The sequence below is a fragment of the Cynocephalus volans genome, chromosome 8, assembly GCF_027409185.1.
Source record: "Cynocephalus volans isolate mCynVol1 chromosome 8, mCynVol1.pri, whole genome shotgun sequence".
In the NCBI taxonomy this organism is placed as follows: domain Eukaryota; kingdom Metazoa; phylum Chordata; class Mammalia; order Dermoptera; family Cynocephalidae; genus Cynocephalus; species Cynocephalus volans.
Genome location: NC_084467.1, coordinates 44274676 through 44294938, shown reverse-complemented (window position 1 = coordinate 44294938; position 20263 = coordinate 44274676). Strand labels below are relative to the sequence as shown.

Below are 20263 nucleotides of genomic sequence, written 5' to 3'. Positions count from 1 at the left end.
TGGATAAATTCAGATATTAGGGCATAAAGGGGCATGATATACAACCTACTCTCAAATGGCTCAGAAAAAAAAAAAATGTGTATGCTGTGATTTGAATGTCCCCCAAGCTCATGTTGGAACATAACCTCCAATATGGTGGTGGAAGGTGAGGCCTTTAAGAGTTTATCAGATCACCGGAACTGTGCCATCATGAATGGATTAACCCATTCATGCAGTAATGGGTTCATGGTTTATGGGTTGTCATGGGCATGGTTCTGATTGCATTATAAGGACAAGAAATTAGAAAAGTTATCTCTCCTGCTCATGCCATCCTTGCCATATGATGGCCTGTATTTCCATGGGACTCTAGAGAGTCACCACTAAAAAGAAGGCCCTCACCAGATGTGTTCCCGGGACTATGGACTTCCCAGCCTCTAAAACTGTAAGAAATAAATTTCATTTCTTTATAAATTACCCAGTTTCTTTTTTTTTTTTTTTTTAAAAGATGACCGGTAAGGGGATCTTAACCCTTGACTTGGTGTTGTGAGCACCACGCTCAGCCAGTGAGCGAACCGGCCATCCGTATATGGGATCCGAACCCGAGGCCTTGGTGTTATCAGCACCGCACTCTCCCGAGTGAGCCACGGACCGGCCCATAAATTACCCAGTTTCAAGTATTTGGTTATAAGCAACAGAAAACAGACTAATACAGTATGTGTAAAAAGAGGATATAAAAACAAATGAGGCAAAATGTTTAAAATTAGTAATCTGCAGCTTAAAAATTATTTCAACGTAAAAATTTAAAATACTATACAGAGATCAATTGGCCGAGAACCTACATGCCATTAAGAATCTAAACAGTGTATATATTCTAAAATCATAAAGTGTGGTGATCATCCAGATGTTAGAGCTGAAAGAGAAACAAACGATGAGCCACAGCAAGACCAGGCAGACAACTGGACAGCTTCTGTATCATGCTTTCTCGCCTTGGTGTCCTGCAGATGCCACTGCTACAAAATAATCCTAAGGGGGATTCTTGCTCCACTCCATCAGTGGATCAACAAGAATTTCCTAGCTAATGAACGTGGTTTTTATTACTGATGGTATCCTTTCTCCTCATTTTCACAGCATTAAATCCCGTGTTGTCCATTTGTATTTTGAATTCAAGAATGCCATGTATTTGTTGTGTTTTAAGGTTTTCACTAACATTTAATTTTATCCATCATAATCTAAGCAAAATTTTTGATCTACCCAAATGACAAAAATACCTAGTATATTTTGCATCTGATTTGAAATGTATTTTTTTACATTAAACAAAATGTTTTCTAGGGATAGCAAGTTAGCTCAGTTGGTTATGGCACGGTGCTAACACCAAGGTCCATGGTTCAATCCCTGTACTAGCCAGATGCCAGAAAAAAATGTTTTCTAAAACACAACTTTTAAACTTACCATACCTTACACTCTATGTGGGGCTGGATGAAGATCTTTAGAAGTTCTTAATACTGTGAAGATTGTGATTTTCCCTCTCCTCACAGTATCTAAAGCTGTATAAAATGTATAATTTAAAATTTTTTAAATGAATTAAACTTACAAATATACCAGATAAGTTTAAAGAAAGGAAACTTCTCATTTTCTTTTGGTGTACCTGCTTTGATAGTATCTCAGCTACATGCTTAATGTTAATGCCCCTACAGGATATTCTAGCACTTGTCCCACATTAATGTATATACCAACAGTTTATATGCTAAAATCTTTTTTTAATCACTGTGGTCTTTTAATCACTGTGACATTAAATGCTGTTAATCTGAAACAGGCCTAGCTGTATACTTCCTGGTAGATAATTCTCCCTACTATACATATTAAATCCACAAGTTCAGATTATGTCTCTATTTCAAGCCTAATGATATTAACTAATGGCTTCCACCTCCATTAGAGATACCAGAAAATTAAAAGGACTTTATGATACAAAAATTGCTATTTTCAAATCAAAAGAATAAATGTGACCACAACAGATGACTCTGCAAATCACTTCACTATCTTCCCCTAGGAAGAACTATATATAGGAGGCATGATTATTAAAAAAGGGGGTTTACTTTATTATTTTTAACTTCTCAATATACATTGTAGTTGATTTTAAAAAAAAAAAAAAGGGGGGGGGTTCTTTTAAGCAGTAAGTCTGAAACTTGGCTGCACATAAGTATCACCTGGGAGCCCAGGCCAACTAAACCAGAATCTCTAGGGGTACTTCAAAACAGTTGTGGAAAATGGAATTAAAAAATAACACAAAAGTTCTAGCCAGTTAGCTCAGTTGGTTAGAGGTGGTGCTGATAACACCAAGACCCAGGATTCAATCCCTGTACTGGCCAGCTGCCAACAAAACATAACAAACAAAAGATAATATGAATCATTCCATGTTTGAAGTACCCTTGTATTTTATTTTTGTTTCATTTTGGCGGCTGGCCAATAAAGAGATCTGAGCCTGTGACCTTGGTGTTAACCAACTGACCTAACCAGCCAGCCCCTACCCTCACATTTTAAAGCTTCTGAAGTGATTACAATGTACAACTGAGGTAAAGAACCACTGTTTTAAAAAAGAAATATTCCTGAACATATATATATATTTAAATATATATTGCTTTCAAAAGTAACACCATAAGAAGCTATAAACTTATTCCAGCAATGCTTACAAGTTTCTTCTTAAGTGCCCTTTTTAAAATCACTTTTTGTCATAATTTGGCCAACAATGTTAGCCAGGCTGATTACCTGCCTTATCAATTATATTAAGTTCTTAATAGAGGTGCAAGTTTTAGTGTCACAAAGACTTGGGTACAGGTCTCAGCCCTGCCATTTAATAGTTAGTTCCATGATTGTGGTAAGTAGCTAAACCTCCCTGACCTTCAATTTCTTTATCCATAAAATGGAAGAATTAAAGGAGAAAACATGCACAGTACGGCACCTGGCACATAGGAAGTAATGTATAAATGGCCGTGTATTGATCATTATCAAACTAGACTAGAAGACGTGGAGGCTGGGACTGTATTTCAATCTTTTATTCCCATGACCTACCACATAGTAGGTGCACAATAATTATTAATTGTTGATTACTAATTAAGCACCTTAAGGATTTTTTATCTGTCTTTATAACCCTGCCACCTAGTACAGATTCGTGTGTACAGCAAGAGCTTAATAATGTTCTGGAAAAAATGAAACAAAACATTTCAGATAAGAACAAACCCTCAAGCCTTGCTTTGTAGTAAAGAAGTCAGAATAACCAGCATCCGTAGCCAATAGTCCCACAAATTGCACTGCAGGCCGCTGCCGTATAAACAGTTCTACAGCTCCATCAGTAATGCAACTGCCCCCAGAAATATCCAGTGACACAATATTAGGCAGGATATCCTTCTGCTGTAGCAAATGAAAAGCTAGGTCTGATTTGAGTTGCCTGTGATCAGAAATATCAAGGTGAAGCAGACATTTAAGTTCTCTAATGACTTTAAGTATTTGTGGTTTGGTCATTGTCAGGCATTTCAGATAGTGCATTGTGAGAGATTTGAGTCTATTCTTACAGTTAAGGAGTGCAGAGATGTTAGTGACCAGAGTATTGGAGATATCCAAGCTTTCCAGCCTTGGTAACTGAGAAACATTGGCCAGGTCTTCACTATGAAAACAAACATTGAAAACACTTAAAATGCGGAGACCAGTGAGCTGACTAAAGAATAGTCTTGAATGTTGAGGGATGCTTGTTGAGTCTAACAGGAGACACCGGAGATTTTGCTGGATCCAGCTACTGCGGCAGAGTCCACTTATGATGTCTGGGATTGGGAGGTCAGCATGCACTGCAGTAGCATCCAGCTCAATGAGCTTATGATGGCAGAAGGCTTTTATGAATGCAGCTGTAGAGATTTTAGCTTTTTGGATTTTGACCAGCTTCAATTTCATTTGGTTGCCTCGGAAAATGCTTGCAGTTCTATCAGTCAGTTTGCCTATAAGAGAACCAGAACCAGCTTGTAATGACGATTAGATCTCATGCCTTTCCAGGATGCAATGTGGCAATAAACTACAATAGATGCTGCTAATAACAATAATGACTGCGTTTACTGCTTACTCTGTACCAGGCATTGTTCTAAACCCTTTACTAAGAATACCTCATTTACTCTTTGCACTAATATTAGAAAGAACAACAGTATTATTATTACTGTTGCATAGCTGAGGAAACTGAAGCTTGAAGAGGGTAACCAGCTTTCTCAAGGTCACATGTGTCAGTAATCCAGTCAAAACTGGGTTTGACTCCTGAGCTCAAAGTTTCATTTACAGTAACCTTGTTCACAGAAACAAAAACCAAAATGAAATAGGTAGATAAGTACAATATACATGATAACAACACTACTAATGACTACTTTTTAACCAAATTACTGGATGATCTTTGACAAGTCAGTTGCCACTCTGAGCCTCATTTTCCTAATCTATAAATGAGTGAGTTGTACTGGATTTCATTAGCTTTACTATGCATCTTCTATATGTGAGATCCCATGTTAAGAAGCGGGCACACAAGGTAATTAGACACATGTGACCACAGGGGAATTCAGTCTAGGAAGGCATACCAGGCAAATAAATAATTACAATAGTGTGCTGTATGCAGTAGTGACATGTACCAGGTATTAAATTAGCACAGATGAGAGTGATTAACTTTGGGGAAGGTTTTAAAGACTGAGTATCAGTTTGCCAGGGTGAAAGTGAAGAACACGACAAAGACATGGAGACGTAGAACAGCAGATTATTTGGAACGACCCCCAAGTAGATCAGCACAACCATAATAAGTGTGCAATGGGAGGCACAGTTGGCAATGAGAGAGGAAAGGATGGTGAAAGGCAGACAGGGCCGTACACAAAGCTAGGAAGTTCAGGGCCAGCCTGTGGTTCACTCAGGAGAGTGTGGTGCTGATAACACCAAGGCCATGGGTTCAGATCCCACATAGTGATGGCCGGTTAGCTTGTTGGGTGAGCGTGGTGCTGACAACACCAAGTCAAGGGTTAAGATCCCCTTACCGGTCATCTTCTAAAAAAAAAAAAAAGCTAGGAAGTTCAGACTTTTACCCTATGGACAATGAGGAACAATTCAAGATTTTTAAACAGAAAAATAAGTGGCCATGATTACATTTTTAGAAAGATCAATCTTGTGACAGAATAAACAATTAGGATGGTGTTTGATGGGAATGAGATTGGGACAACAGATTATTAATGGTTTTAATGATGAGAGTTTAAACTGAATGGACAGAACATGGTGGCAGAATGGAAAGGACTGAGGAAAAAGTGTATGAGCTGATTCCCAGGTTCCAAGTTTAAGTTGGGTTGTGCTACCAAGACAGGAAAGTAAGGGAGCTTCTATACCTTGGGCTTTGATGGGGGACTCAGTAAGTTCATTCATACATTTACTGAACATGGAGTACCCACTATATGCAAAGTGCTAGATGCTAACCATGGTAAATAAAAGAGACATGGCACCGGCTGTCCTGAATTTACCTACATCCTAAAGGGAGAATACAGATACCAAACAAGCAGAATACATCTAACATTAGAAATGTGGTAAGTGCTCTAATGAAAAAAGCAAGAACATGATATGGGGGTGGATGGAGGGACCTGGAGGACAAGAATCTTCTGCCTCTCTGTGGGGTCTGAGGAGATGACATTTAAGATGAGACCTAAAGGACATGAAAGGTGAAAGCAGCAGTCATTCCAAACAGGGGGAAAAGCTAACGCCCTGATGTGGGAAACAACTTGGCTTTTTCTGTGAAATGAAAAAAAAAACAGCGTGGCTAAAGCACAGTGTAAAGGGGAAACCAGCATCTGACAGATTGGAGTAAGAGGCAGGAGTGAGATCTTGCCGGCCCTAGTGAGTAGTTGGCATTGTATCCTAGTACAACAGAAAGCCTCTCAAAGAGTGACAGAGGAGTGGCCAGATCAGATTAAAATTTTTAAGAGGACTGCTTCTCTGCTGTGTGGCAGAGCTCGGCAAGGGGCAAAAGTGAGGGTGAGAAGACCATGTGGGAGGCCAGGGGAGAGGTAACAGAATGATGTCATTGTGACAGAGGCTAGGAGGAAAACAATGTTTGAGATATATATACCCTGAAGGTAGAGAATGTTTCAACAGAACTGAGCAGAGATGGCGGAGGAATTAAAAATTAATCCTAAATCAATGAACAACTACATAGATGGCCAAGCCATTATGGCAGAAGTGTAGCAAATACTGTGATGTGCCACCCAGATCCTCCTTAGGAATAAAGGACTTACTACTTCAGCTGCTGGGAGTGCCACCAGCTGATAGCCCTCACCTATGGGGACTGCCTAGTTGAAGAGTTGTCCCACTCAAGGTTATATACCCCCTTCTCACAAGGACCCACATCCAAAGATTAAGGTGGTATAAAGATTGAGGTATAAAGGTCCAGCCTTCAAACCTCAACTGAAGACAGGTCTGAGTAGTCATCTTCAGGACTCCCCACAAGATCAGCTGAGGTCTTCTAGAGCCTATATATTTCTAATCTATAACACCTGAGCTTAAACCTTTGAATTAGTCAGTATGAAGACAGTATTTAAAGGGCTAGCCGGTTAGCACAGTTGGTTAGAGCGTGGTGCTGATAACACCAAGGTCCAGGGTTTTCTCCCTGTACAGGCCAGCTGTCAAATAAATAACTAAGTAAAAGACAGTATTTAAAACCATGGGAATGGTCTGGCTGGTTAGCTCAGTTGGTTAGAGCACAATCTTGTAACATACCAAGGGTAGGGGTTCGGATCCCTGTACTGGTCAGCAGCCAAAAAATGAAAAAACATAACAAAACATGGGAATGGATAACAGGGGAAAGATAGTAGGGAGAGAAAAGAAAAAGCAAGAAGCAAGGACAAAGTATTAGGAACATCAACATTTAAGGTCCAAAAGTAGAAGGATAAGTAATGATCATGATAACTAACAGTTAATGTTCTAAGTACTTTAGATATATTAACTCTCTCATAAAATCCACTGAAATAGGTATTTCATTTTACAGATGAGGTGAGGAATAGAAAAGTTAAATGGCCCAAGGAAACCTACCTAATAAATAGTTCAGACAGAGTGCAAACCTAGGTAGTCTGGCTCCAGAGCCAGAGCTCTTAGCTTTTAAACTGTATTGCCTTTCAGGGGAAGTTAGATAAGGAGACAGGCAGCAATGGCTGGCCGGTTAGCTCAATTGGTTAGAGCGCAGCCTTATAACACCAAAGTCACAGGTTCAAATCCCTGTACTAATGAGCCACAAGGAAAAAAAAAAAAAAATGGGACGAGACATGCAGCACTGAGGTAGGAAGAAAATCAGAAGAATGTGATGCCTTAATAGCCCAGAGTGCAGGACTCCAAAGAGGCACTAGGACTCATGATTCTGAAGCTTAGAATAAAGGTGTATGCAGGGCCAGTCCGTGGCTCACTTGGGAGAGTGTGGTGCTGACAACACCAAGGCCATGGGTTCGGATCCCTATATAAGGATGGCCGGTTGGCTCCCTTGGGAGAGTGTGGTGCTGACGACACCAAGTCAAGGGTTAAGATCTCCTTACCAGTCTTTTTTTTTTTTAAAAAAAGGTCTACGCTAGGAACTCTGAGGAAAAAATCACCCAGAGCGTGCAGAGTAAGAAGGGTATCCAAGACAGAACTTTAAGGTACAAAAAAAACACAAGGTGCGGACAAAAAGAAAAAAATTGTGAAAGAGTAACCCAGGATAAAAGAAAAAATAGAAGAACAAAAGTACTCTAAGCCAGAAAGGTCAGGGAGAGTAATGAACACTAAAAGCCAAATTTACAAGAACCCATGATGATTTAACGAATCTAGGTAATGATCATCCATCTATGGCCACCACAATCACAAAAGCAAACCAACCAGACAACCAGACTTTATAAGCACCCTGAAGGAAGTACAGGCACCACCGAAAAAAAACAAAAACACTGAACCTGAATCTGATCAAGCACTACCTCTGACATCCAAATGACAGAAAATATGAGGGTCAGAGGAACATATCAAAGTCATAGCACAGTTAAACAATGTCAAAATTCAGATTGTGGGAAACTCTACAGAACAAATGACCAGTTTCTTTAAAACACACACACACATATCTGAGAGAGAGAGACAGAGGGAGAGAGAGAGAGAGACAGACGAAGGAAGCCTATAGACTAAAAGAGGCTTAAAAAGCCAATCAAACACCGCACCAGCCAGCCACCAAAACAAATAAAACAAAAAGCCTATCAGCCAATCACAGCAGTTAACCAATTCTAGATCCTAATTCAAACAAATGATTTTTTAAATTTTTAAGACAATCAGTCAAAGCGAACACTGACTAGATATATGATAATATTAAAAAATTAGACTCTGACCTCTAACTAAATTACACCATTGGCTGCTCTGGTTCTGAGATTTTCAGACTTTGGCTGAACCATGCTACCAGCATCCCAAGGTCTCCGGTTTATAGACGGCCGACCATGAGACTTCTCAGCCCTTATAACTGCATGACCCAACTCACCTAAAACAATAAATCTCCTCTATCTATATACAAAATGGAAAAGAAATTAATGCTAAAATTTTTAACTGTGAAATTTAAACTGTAGTTATAATTTTTTTAAAGTCCCCAGCTACACTTACAATTGAAATGATATGATATCGAGGATTTATCCTTCAAAATATCCGGGTGCAGGGTGAGGAGTAGGTAGAGTTATGGATAAAAGAAGACTGACCATGAGTTGATAACTGCTGAAGCTGGACATATCAAGGTTTGTTTAGTTTCTCTAGTTTTGTAAATTTAAATTTTTTTTCAATAAAATGTTAAAAAAAATAAAATGAAACCTACATAGAGATAACAAGGTGCAAGAAATTTATCTTCTTTCTAAACTCTATTCCTTCACCCTGAAAAATACTTGTGCTCCCGGGTAAAAGCCACAGAATTGAATGCCTCTTCTTTTACTTAATTTCTTTAAAAATTTATTAAATGGGTGATATACAGCATCTTTATATTAAAACTGAACATGAAAAATCTGGGGAAAAAACTAAACATGAAGTAGCACTCACAGAGGCTCCGTAAAGGCAGCAGGGCTCAAGGTTTATCCCAGCACAGTGTCTGCCAAGCAGGAGATACTTAGTAAGTGAACACTGCTATATTATTATTTGTAAGAAATTTGGATAGCCAGGGAAATGGAACACCTTCCGTGTCAACATCATCGAATGGAGACTGTGAATGTAAAAGAGAAGTCCCAGGACAGAAGCCAGGTGAGAGAAGGCTAAGAAACTGCTTCACCACCGCCACCGGCTCCATTCCCAGCCCAGCCCAGTGCGTACAGAGGGGGGAGACATCCGGCAGGGGAGGCGGAGGCTCCGCAGAAACCACACACCCTGTGGGGCCGCCACTGCATGATCCAGAAGGTAGGCTTCACCGCAGGCACTCGGCTCTATTCCCAGCCTGGCCTAGTGCTCTCAGAGCAGGGAGACGTCCGGCAGGGGAGGCGGGAACTCCACGGGGACCACATCGCTGCTGCGTGATCCAGCAGCCTGGCCCAATGTGTACGGAGCACAGAGACGTCCAGCAGGGGAGACAGAAGCTCCGTAGAGTCCACACGATCCAGCAGCAGGTAGGCTTCACCGCTGCCACCCAGCTCCATCCCAAGCCCGCCTAGCGCGCACGGAGCAGGGAGAAGTCCCGCACGGGAGGTGGAAGCTCAGCAGAGACTACACACCCTGCGATACCGCCCCCTGATCCAGCAGCCCAGCCGAGTCCAAGCTGACCAGAGAGGTGGCTCCCCGGAGAGGCCCAAGACCCAAGGCAACCACACATGCAAGGCACTAGTGGCCAACTGAGCAGTCACTGAGGTAGCCATACCAAATTGGCAACCACAGCAACATCTTAGTCAGTCAATAGTGTCAAACCTGTGGACTGTGAAACCCCCTGCCACAATGAATAAATATCAAAAAAAAAGATACCAGAAATACGAAAAATCAAGAAAGTACACCACCAAAGGATAATAACTCTGAAGCTCTAGATTCTATAGAACAAGAAGCCCTTGAAATGACTGACAAGGAATTTTGAGTGATAATTCTAAGGAAACTGAATAGATACAAGAAAACTCAGCTAGACATCATGATGAAATGAGGAAAAGTATACAGGACCTGAAAGAAGAAATATACAAGGAAATCAATGCCCTGAAAAAAAATGTAGCAGAACTTGCCAAACTGAAGAAGTTATTCAACGAAATAAAAAACACAACAGAGAGGTTAACCAGCAGGCTTGAGGAAGTTGAAGAGAAAACCTCTGAACTTGAACTTGAAGATGGGCTGTTTGAAATAACACATGCAGACAAAAAAAAAAAAGAAAAGAAAAGAAAGAAAGAAAAAGAAAAAAGAATCAAAGGCATTGAAGAAAATCTGAAAGAGATATCAGACAACCTTAAAGGCTCAAATATCCAAGTCATGGGTATTCCAGAAGGGGAGGAAAAAGGAGATTGCATTGAAAATATATTCAACAAAATAGTGGCAGAAAACTTCCCAGGTATAGGAAAAACCACAGATCTTCAGATCCAGGAAGTTCAACAATCTCCAAACATATTCAACCCAAAAAGGCCTTCTCCAAGACATGTTATAGACGGGCCGACCCTGTGGCGCACTCGGGAGAGTGCAGCGCTGGGAGCGCGGCAGTGCTCCCGCCGCGGGTTCGGATCCTATATAAGGATGGCTGGTGCGCTCACTGGCTGAGCCACGGTGCAGCCGGTCACAAAAAAAGACAAAAAAAAAGAAGGACATGTTATAGTCAAATTGGCAAAACTCAAAGACAAAGAGAGAATCTTAAAAGCTGCAAGAGAGAAGCATCAAATCACCTATAAGGAAGCCCCAATCAGGCTAACATCAGACTTTTCATCACAAACCCTAAAAGCCAGAAAGGAATGGGATGATATATTCAAAATACTAAAAGACAGAGATTGCCAGCCAAGAATACTCTACCCTGCAAGCCTATCCTTCCGAAATGAAGGGCAAATAGTATATTTCTCAGACAAACAAAAACTGCGGGAGTTCACCACCACACGCCCACCCTTACAAGAAATTCTCAAGGGAGTACTGGGTTTGGTTCCTGAAAAATAACTACCACTGCCATAAAAACCCAAGAAAAATCAAAACCCACTAGTATAATAAAAATGGCATTCATGAAGAGAAAATAAACAAACAAAAAGGCTATCTACAACCCAAGGAACCAACAAACACAGAAAACAAACAGTAAATCAGAAAGCAAGGAACAAAAGACACCTAGGACAACCGAACAACAATCAATAAAATGCTAGGAATAAATCAACACTTTTCAATAACAACTCTTAATGTAAAAGGCTTAAATTCCCCAATCAAAAGACACAGACTGGCTGACTGGATTAAAAAGGAGGACCCAACTATATGCTGCCTTCGAGAGACCCACCTCACCCATAAAGACTCACATAGACTAAGAGTGAAAGAATGGAAAAAGATTTAGCATGCAAACAGAAAAGAAAAACAAGCTGGAGTACCTATTCTTATATCTGATAAAATAGACTTTAAACTAAAAACCATAAAAAGAGACAATGAGGGACACTACGTAATGATAAAAGGACTGATCCATCAAGAAGACATAACAATCATAAATATATATGCACCAAATGTTGGAGCAGCCAGATTTATAAAACAAACTCTATTAGACCTAAAGAAGGAAATAGACACTAATACCATAATAGCAGGGGACCTGAACACCCCACTGTCAATATTAGACAGATCATCTAGGCAAAGAATCAGCAGAGAAACACAAGATCTAAACAATACTCTAGACCAATTGGACTTGGCAGATAGCTACAGAACATTCCATCCAACCCTCAGAATATTCATTCTTCTCATCAGCACATGGATCATTCTCCAGGACAGATCACCTATTAGGTCACAAATCAAGTCTCAATAAATTCAAAAAAATTGGAATTATCCCATGTATTTTCTCAGACCACAATGGATTAAAACTAGAAATCAATAACAAACAAAATTCTGGAAACTATACAAACACATGGAAATTAAACAGCATTCTACTTAATGACATATGGGTCCAAGAAGAAATCAAGCAGGAAATCAAAAAATTTATTGAAAATAATGAAAACAATGATACATCATACCAAAACCTGTGGGATACTGCAAAAGCAGTATTGAGGGGGAAATTTATTGCATTAAATGCTCACCTCAGAAGAATGGAAAGATGGCAAGTGAACAACCTAACACTTCACCTTAAAGAACTAGAAAAACAAGAACAATCCAAACCTAAAGTTAGCAGATGGAAAGAAATCATTAAGATCAGAGCAGAACTCAATGAAATTGAAACCCAAAAAACAATACAAAAGATCAATGAATCAAAAAGTTGGTTTTTTTGAAAAGATAAGTAAAATTGACAAACCATTAGCATGGCTAACAAAAAAAAGGAGGAGATTCAAATAACAAAAATTAGAAATGAAAAAGGTGATATTACAACTGATTCAGCTGAAATACAAGGAATCATTCGAGACTACTATAAACAACTATACGCCAACAAGTTTGATAATCTGGAGGAAGTGGATAAATTTCTGGACACACAAAAGCTCCCAAAACTGAGCCATGAAGATGCAGAAAATCTGAACAGACCAATAACAATAAAGGAGATTGAAGCTGTTGTCAGAAAGCTCCCAACAAAGAAAAGCCCAGGACCAGATGGATTCACAGCAGAATTTTACCAGACATTCAAACAGGAATTGACACCGATTCTTTACAAACTATTCCAAAAGATTGAAACAGACGCAAATCTCCCAAACTCATTCTATGAAGCAAACATCATCCTGATACCAAAACCAGGTAAAGATATAACCAAAAAAGAAAACTACAGGCCGATATCCTTGATGACTATAGATGCAAAAATCCTCAATAAAATACTAGCAAACAGAATACAGCAACACATACGAAAAATTATTCACCACAATCAAGTGGGATTCATCCCAGGGTTGCAAGGTTGGTTCAACATACGCAAATCAATAAATGTGATACACCATATTAATAAAGTCAAACACAAGGACCATATGATCATCTCTATAGATGCTGAAAAAGCATCTGATAAAGTTCAGCACTCATTCATGACAAAGACCCTCTATAAGTTAGGTACAGAGGGAAAGTATCTCAACATAATTAAAGCCATATATGCCAAACCCACTGCCAATATCATCCTGAATGGGCAAAAGCTGAAAGCTTTTCCTTTAAGAACAGGAACTAGACAAGGATGCCCACTCTCACCACTCCTATTCAACATGTGTTGGAAGTACTAGCCAGAGCAATCAGAGAAGAGAAGGAAATAAAGGGCATCCAGATTGGAAAAGATGAAGTCAAACTGTCCCTGTTTGCAGATGACATGATCCTATATATCGAACAGCCTAAAACCTCTACAAAAAAACTGCTGGAATTGATAAATGATTTCAGCACAGTATCAGGATACAAAATCAACACACAAAAATCAGTAGCATTTCTTTTCTGCAATAGTGAACATGCAGAACGAGAAATCAAGAAAGCCTGCCCATTTACAATAGCCACCAAAAAAATAAAATACTTAGGAATTGAGTTAACCAAGGAGGTGAAAAATCTCTATAATGAGAACTACAAACCACTGCTGAGAGAAATTAAAGAGGATACAAGAAGATGGAAAGATATCCCATGCTCTTGGATTGGAAGAATCAACATAGTGAAAATGTCCATACTACCCAAAGTGATATATAGATTCAACGCAATCCCCATCAAAATTCCAATGACATTTTTCTCAGAAATGGAAAGAACTATCCAGACATTTATATGGAATAACAAAAGACCATGCATAGCCAAAGCAATGCTGAGCAAAAAAAAATAAAGCTGGAGGCATAACACTACCTGACTTTATTTATTTATTTATTTATTTTTTGTCTTTTTCGTGGCCGGCACTCAGCCAGTGAGTGCACCAGCCATTCCTATATAGGATCTGAACCCGCGGCGGGAGCGTCGCCGTGCTCCCACTGCAGCACTCTCCCAAGTGCGCCACGCGCTCGGCCCCCTTACTTTAAACTATACTACAAAGCTATAATAACCAAAACAATATGGTACTGGCATAAAAACAGACACACTGATCAATGGAATAGAATAGAAAATCCAGAAATCAACCCACACACCTACAGCCATCTGGTCTTTGACAAAGGCACCAAGCCTATACACTGGGAAAGAGACTGCCTCTTTAGCAAATGGTGCTGGGATAACTAGATATCAATATGCAGAATGAAACTAGACCCATACCTTTCACCATACACTAAATTCAACTCAAAATGGATTAAAGAATTAAATATACACCCTGAAACAATAAAACTTCTTAAAGAAAACATAGGAGAGACACTTCAGGAAATAGGACTGGACACAGACTTCATGAATACGACCCCAAAAGCATGGGCAACCAAAGGAAAAATAAACAAATGGGATTATATCAAACTAAAGAGCTTCTGCACAGCAAAAGAAACAATTAACCGAGTTAAAAGACTACCAACATAGTGGGAGAAAATATTTGCAAAATATACATCTGACAAAGGATTAATATCCAGAATATATAAGAAACTCAAACAACTTTACAAGAAAAAAACAAGCAACCCAATTAAAAAATGGGCAAAAGTGCTAAGTACGCATTTCTCTAAGGAAGATATACAAATGGCCAACAGACATATGAAAAAATGCTCAACATCACTCAGCATCCGGGAAATGCAAATCAAAACTACACTGAGATACCATCTCACCCCAGTTAGGATGGCTAAAATCCAAAAGACTCTGAACGATAAATGCTGGCGAGGTTGCGGAGAAAAAGGAACTCTCATACATTGTTGGTGGGACTGCAAAATGGTGCAGCCTCTATGGAAAATGGTATGGAGGTTCCTCAAACAATTGCAGATGGATCTACCATACGACCCAGCTATCCCACTGCTGGGAATATACCCAGAGGAATGGAAATCATCAAGTCGAAGGTATACCTGTTCCCCAATGTTCATCGCAGCACTCTTTACAATAGCCAAGAGTTGGAACCAGCCCAAATGCCCATCATCAGATGAGTGGATACGGAAAATGTGGTACATCTACACAATGGAATACTACTCAGCTATAAAAACGAATGAAATACTGCCATTTGCAACAACATGGATGGACCTTGAGAGAATTATATTAAGTGAAACAAGTCAGGCACAGAAAGAAAGATACCACATGTTCTCACTTATTGGTGGGAGATAAAAATAAATAAATAAATTCACACACACACAAAAGAAAAAAAAACCAGGGGGGAGAAGACATAACAATTACAATTTCTTGAAGTTGACATGACAAGCATACAGAAAGGACATTGTTGGGTGGGAGGGGGGAGAGGGAGGAGGGAGGGAGGTTTCAGTAATGGGCCACAATAATCAACCACATTATATATCAACAAAAAAAAAAAAAAAAAAAAAGATTGAAAAAAAAAAAAAGAAAGAAAGAAAAAGAAATTTGCAGCAAGTCTCATGAAAATGTTATCAAATATTCACCTAGTAAATTTCTGGCCAAAAAATCCAACATAAATTCAGTGGACATATTAAAGCACAGTGGTTAAAAACTTTAGTTTCTGGGCCGGCCCCTGGCTCACTTGGGAGAGTGTGGTACTGATAACACCAAGGACACAGGTTCGGAGCCCTATATAGGGATGGCCAGTTAGCTCACTTGGGAGAGCATGGTGCTGACAACACCAAGTCAAGGGTTAAGAGCCCCTTACCCGTCATCTTTTGGGGGAAAAAAAATTTAGTTTCTAAGGCCGGCTGGTTAGCTCAGTTGGTTAGAGCATGATGTTGTAACACCAAGGTCAAGGGTTCAGATCCCCATACTGGCCAGCCACCAAAAAAACAAAAACAACAACAACAATTTAGTCCCTGGAGCCAGGGTGCCTCGGTTCAAATCCTGACTGCCAGTTCTGAGCTATGTTACCTTGGATAGTTTCTGCATGTGTAAAAAGGGATGACAGTATGAATGTAAAGTTTTTGGAACAGTATCTACCAAAGGGTTAGCCGTTATAACTTTCATGGCTTTTATTATATAAAAATTATTATTATTATATAAACTTAAATGACATCTCACTGATATAATTTTCATCTCCTCAACTGGGAAAAACTAATGTTTTCTCTTGAGGTTTCTATTCTTAAATAATGACCCGTTAAACCACACAGCAAAATTCCCAATCATCAGCCTCAGTCACCAAATACCTAGGCACTTCACCCTTGTGAGGTTACCTAAAATTGATTGTGATCAAGGCTGCACAAATCTCTGAATATATAGTCATGTGCTGCATAATGATGTTTTGGTCAACAACAGACCACACATACAACAGTGGTCTGAGCGATAAGTTATACCATAAAGCTTAAGGGTATATTATAGGCTATACCATATAGATCAGTGTAAGTATAGTCATCCCTCACATAGTAAGTATAGTATCTGAGGGAGATTGGTTCCAGGACCCCTCTCCATACCAAAATCCAAGGATACCCAAGTCCTTTATATAAAATGGCATAGTATTTGCATATAACCTATGCACATCCTCCCATATACTTTTTTTTCAGTGGCTGGCCAGTACAGGGATTGAACCCTAGACCTTGGTGTTATCAGCACCATGCTCTAACCAGCTGAGCTAACTGGCCAGCACCCCCATATACTTTAAATCATCTCTAGATTACTTATAATACCTAACACCTAATACAATGCCTACACTTCATTTGCATGGATTCAAAGTAGTATTTGGTGCATAGCAAATTCAAGTTTTGCTTTTTTGGAACTTCATGGAATTTCTTTTCTTTTCCTGAATATTTTCAATCTGTGGTTGGTTGAATCCCTGGAAGGCTGTCTATACACTCTATGACTTTCACACACAATGACAAAATGACCTATAAATGCATTTCTCAGAACATATCCCCATCATTAAGCAACACATGACTGTACTGAAAATCACTGAACTGCATACTTCAAATGTGTGAATTGTATGGTATGTATCAATAAAGCTGTTATAAGAAAAAAACATTTTCATTAAGAAAAACCTGTAACAAGGCAAATAAAACATACCCTTTTTCTTAAGTAGTTTTTTTAAACCCCACTACAATGGTAAATTTTTTCTTTTTAAATGGCTCATCTCCACAATGAAAAGAATGTGAGATGAGACTACAGCAACAGCATTGTAGAAGCTGGAGAGTAGATGGATGAGCAATAACTTGACTTAGTTTTCCACTTTCTTTACCTGTGAAGCCATAGCAGGGTGAGCCCAGAAGCCAGACAATTTCCATCATGGGATCCCAGAATGACTGAGATTCAACCTCCACACAAATAAAATGGAAATAATTTGTGAGGATCAAAACAGGAATTGTGTGTAAATGTGCATTTCAAATAGTAAAGTGCTATAAAAGTAGACTGTAGAGGAGCCTTATCATTTACCTTGCCAAGTCATCACCCCAAGGAATCGATCAGCTACTTCCTGAGGGAAATTCCAGTGCTCAGGAAGGCACAGTGTTCCATCAGGTCTTTCAGAACACAATTTCTCCAGGTTAGCAATCAGAACATTCAGGCAGAGGTTGACCAAAGAGTAGGGAGATGCCTCCTCCTAGCAAATAAACCCCAAACAAACTCTGTTAGAATACATCTGCAAAATTTCAACATAAAAGTGGTCATGACATAACATATCCTATTTGACAAGGATATCTGAAAATATATCCTCCTTACTCTAATATGTAATGAAACCACCTTATTCCAACTGTTAACTGAATAAAAGATTTTTTATCTGTTGTACCTTTTGTTGTATCTTGAAAAAAATTAAGTTCTATCAATCCTTTTTCTGTGCCAGCAACTGAAAATACAGTGATGAGTAAGATACAGTTCTAGTCCTTTGGGACCTGACAGTTTAGTAGAGAATACAACCAAGAAATCTGACAATTTCAATATAACATTTGAAACATTTCAAGCAGAGATCACATTGTTATTCATTCAACAAATATTTATTGAGTGAGTATTATGTGCCAGAGGATATTAAGGCCTATTACTACTCTCAAAAATATTCACAACCAATAAGGGTAATACACCCAAGGTGCTATAGAAGAGTAAGAAACTGACAGGAAGGTGAGATTCTAGAGGCATATGGTCCTTTTCTCCTCCAAAGCCTTCATTCATTCAACAAATATTTGAAAGGCATGGCACTGCATTTAAGCATGAGAAAGAGATAAGCCAAAGAGACTGATATCTTTCTCAGAAACCTCAGCATGCAACACTTCATTGACCCACACCACTTTCACCTCACTAAATTCCCTCCATGGTCCAAGTATAAATAACTCCATAACAAATACCCTCAACTCCCTTGTTCCCTCATCCATTACACTCTCCAGAAAAAAAAAAAACTATATCGGGAAGAACTCCACTATCCCAATACCCAGCAGCTAAGCATATATGGAGAGGGGAAAGATTCACACAACATAGCATGCCACTACAAATTCGTAATCATTAACTTCAAATGGGCTATCAGTAGCTACAATCCTACAGTTTCTAAAGACAGGACTCTACCCCATTATCTGGCAAAAACTGTTTCATATCTTCTACTGGTTTCTCAAATCTATTTTTTACTGATATCGGAACCTGATTCATACTTCATTGAGAAAAATGAAGCCATCTCACCAACAAATTTGGCTAGAAACTGCATGCATCTTTTCCTTATTCTCCTCTTTCCCTTGCAAAGATCAATACTTCCACAGGATGGATTTCATCCCTCTTGCCTTGGCCCCCCTCCTGTTATTTCTCCTTCTCAAATAGATCATTTCATCAACAGACAATTTATGCTATTATTTTCTGTCTTAAAAAAAAAAAAAATTGGCTGGCTGGTTGGCTCATTCAGTTAGAGAGTGGTGTGGTAACACCAAAGTCAAGGGTTCCGATCCCTGTACTGGTCAACTGCCAAAAAAAAAAAAAGAAAAGAAAAGAAAAGAAAGAAAAATCTTCTGTTGACTTCCACATCTTACTGTGTTACTCCTCCTCATAAACAAATTTCTCCAGTAAGTTTAGCCTAGGGCTGGCTGGTTTGCTCCATTGGTTAGAAGGTGCTACTGATAATACCAAAGTCTGGGGTTTCATCCCTGTACCAACCAGCCAGCTGCCAAAAAAAAAAAAAAAAAAAAGTTTAAGTCTACATGCTGTAATCACTTTACTCTCATTGAGGTTTTTGGTTTGTTTGTTTTAACTGAGGTATAATTTACATATAGCAAAAAAAAAATCACTTTTTGTTGTACAATTACAAGTTTTGATGAATACATAGTCATACCACCACCATTAATACTAAAGATAAAGAACAGCTCCATCACCCAAAAATTCCCTTTGTAAACAATCCTTCCCGTCAATACCAGGCAACCAGTAATCTGTTCTGCACCCATATTCTGCCTTTTCTAGAATGTCATATAGCCTTTCGAATCTGACTTCTTTTACTTCACATAACACATATGAAGTTTATCTATGTTGTTGCTGTTTCTGTAATTCACTCCTTTTTATTCCTGAGAAGTAGTCCACTTCATGAATATACCACAAATGCTTTATTCACAATTTGAAGAACATCTGAATTCTTCGAAGTTTTGGGCAATTTTGAATAAAGCTGCTATAAATATTCATATACATGCTTGCATAAACAAAGTTTTTATTCTTCCTGGGTCACACATGTATGTGTATATTTAACTTTATATAAGCCTCTCTTCTTGCAGAGGCTGTACCACTTTGCATTCCCAAAACAACATATTATAGTTTTGGTTGCTCCAAATCCTCACAGCATTATGTTTTAGAGATCCTTCCTACTCCAATCATTCTTTATGTCATTTTATCTGGCTTCATATCCCACTAAGACCACTAATAACTTCACCACTGCAAAATCTAACAGATGCTTTTCAGTCTTCTTCAGCAGCTTCTGGCACAAGTGACCACTCCCCCTCATTAAAACACTCTTCTCTTGGCTTCTATGACATCGCCCTCCCTTCTATCTCTTTTCTAGTTTCCTTTATTGACTCCTCTTTCTCTATAATGACTTTAAATTTTGGAACTACTTGCAGCTTCATCCTAGAACTGTGCTGTCCAATATGGTTGCCACTATTCCCATGTGGCTTATATTATACTTAGATTAATTAAAATTAAAAATTCAGAGCTGCTCAGTTAGCTCAGTTGGTTACTAACACTCACTGTGTTA

The 20263-nt window shown here is 39.0% G+C and overlaps 1 protein-coding gene across 1 annotated transcript in view; it reads right to left on the bottom strand.

The window, feature by feature from the left end:
• Positions 1-20263, bottom strand: part of ZYG11A (zyg-11 family member A, cell cycle regulator) — a 61524-nt gene that overhangs the window by 30379 nt on the left and 10882 nt on the right. Inside the window, 2 exon segments of the mRNA XM_063105753.1 lie at positions 3214-3962; positions 17491-17656. Coding sequence (XP_062961823.1) covers positions 3214-3962; positions 17491-17656 — 915 coding nt within the window.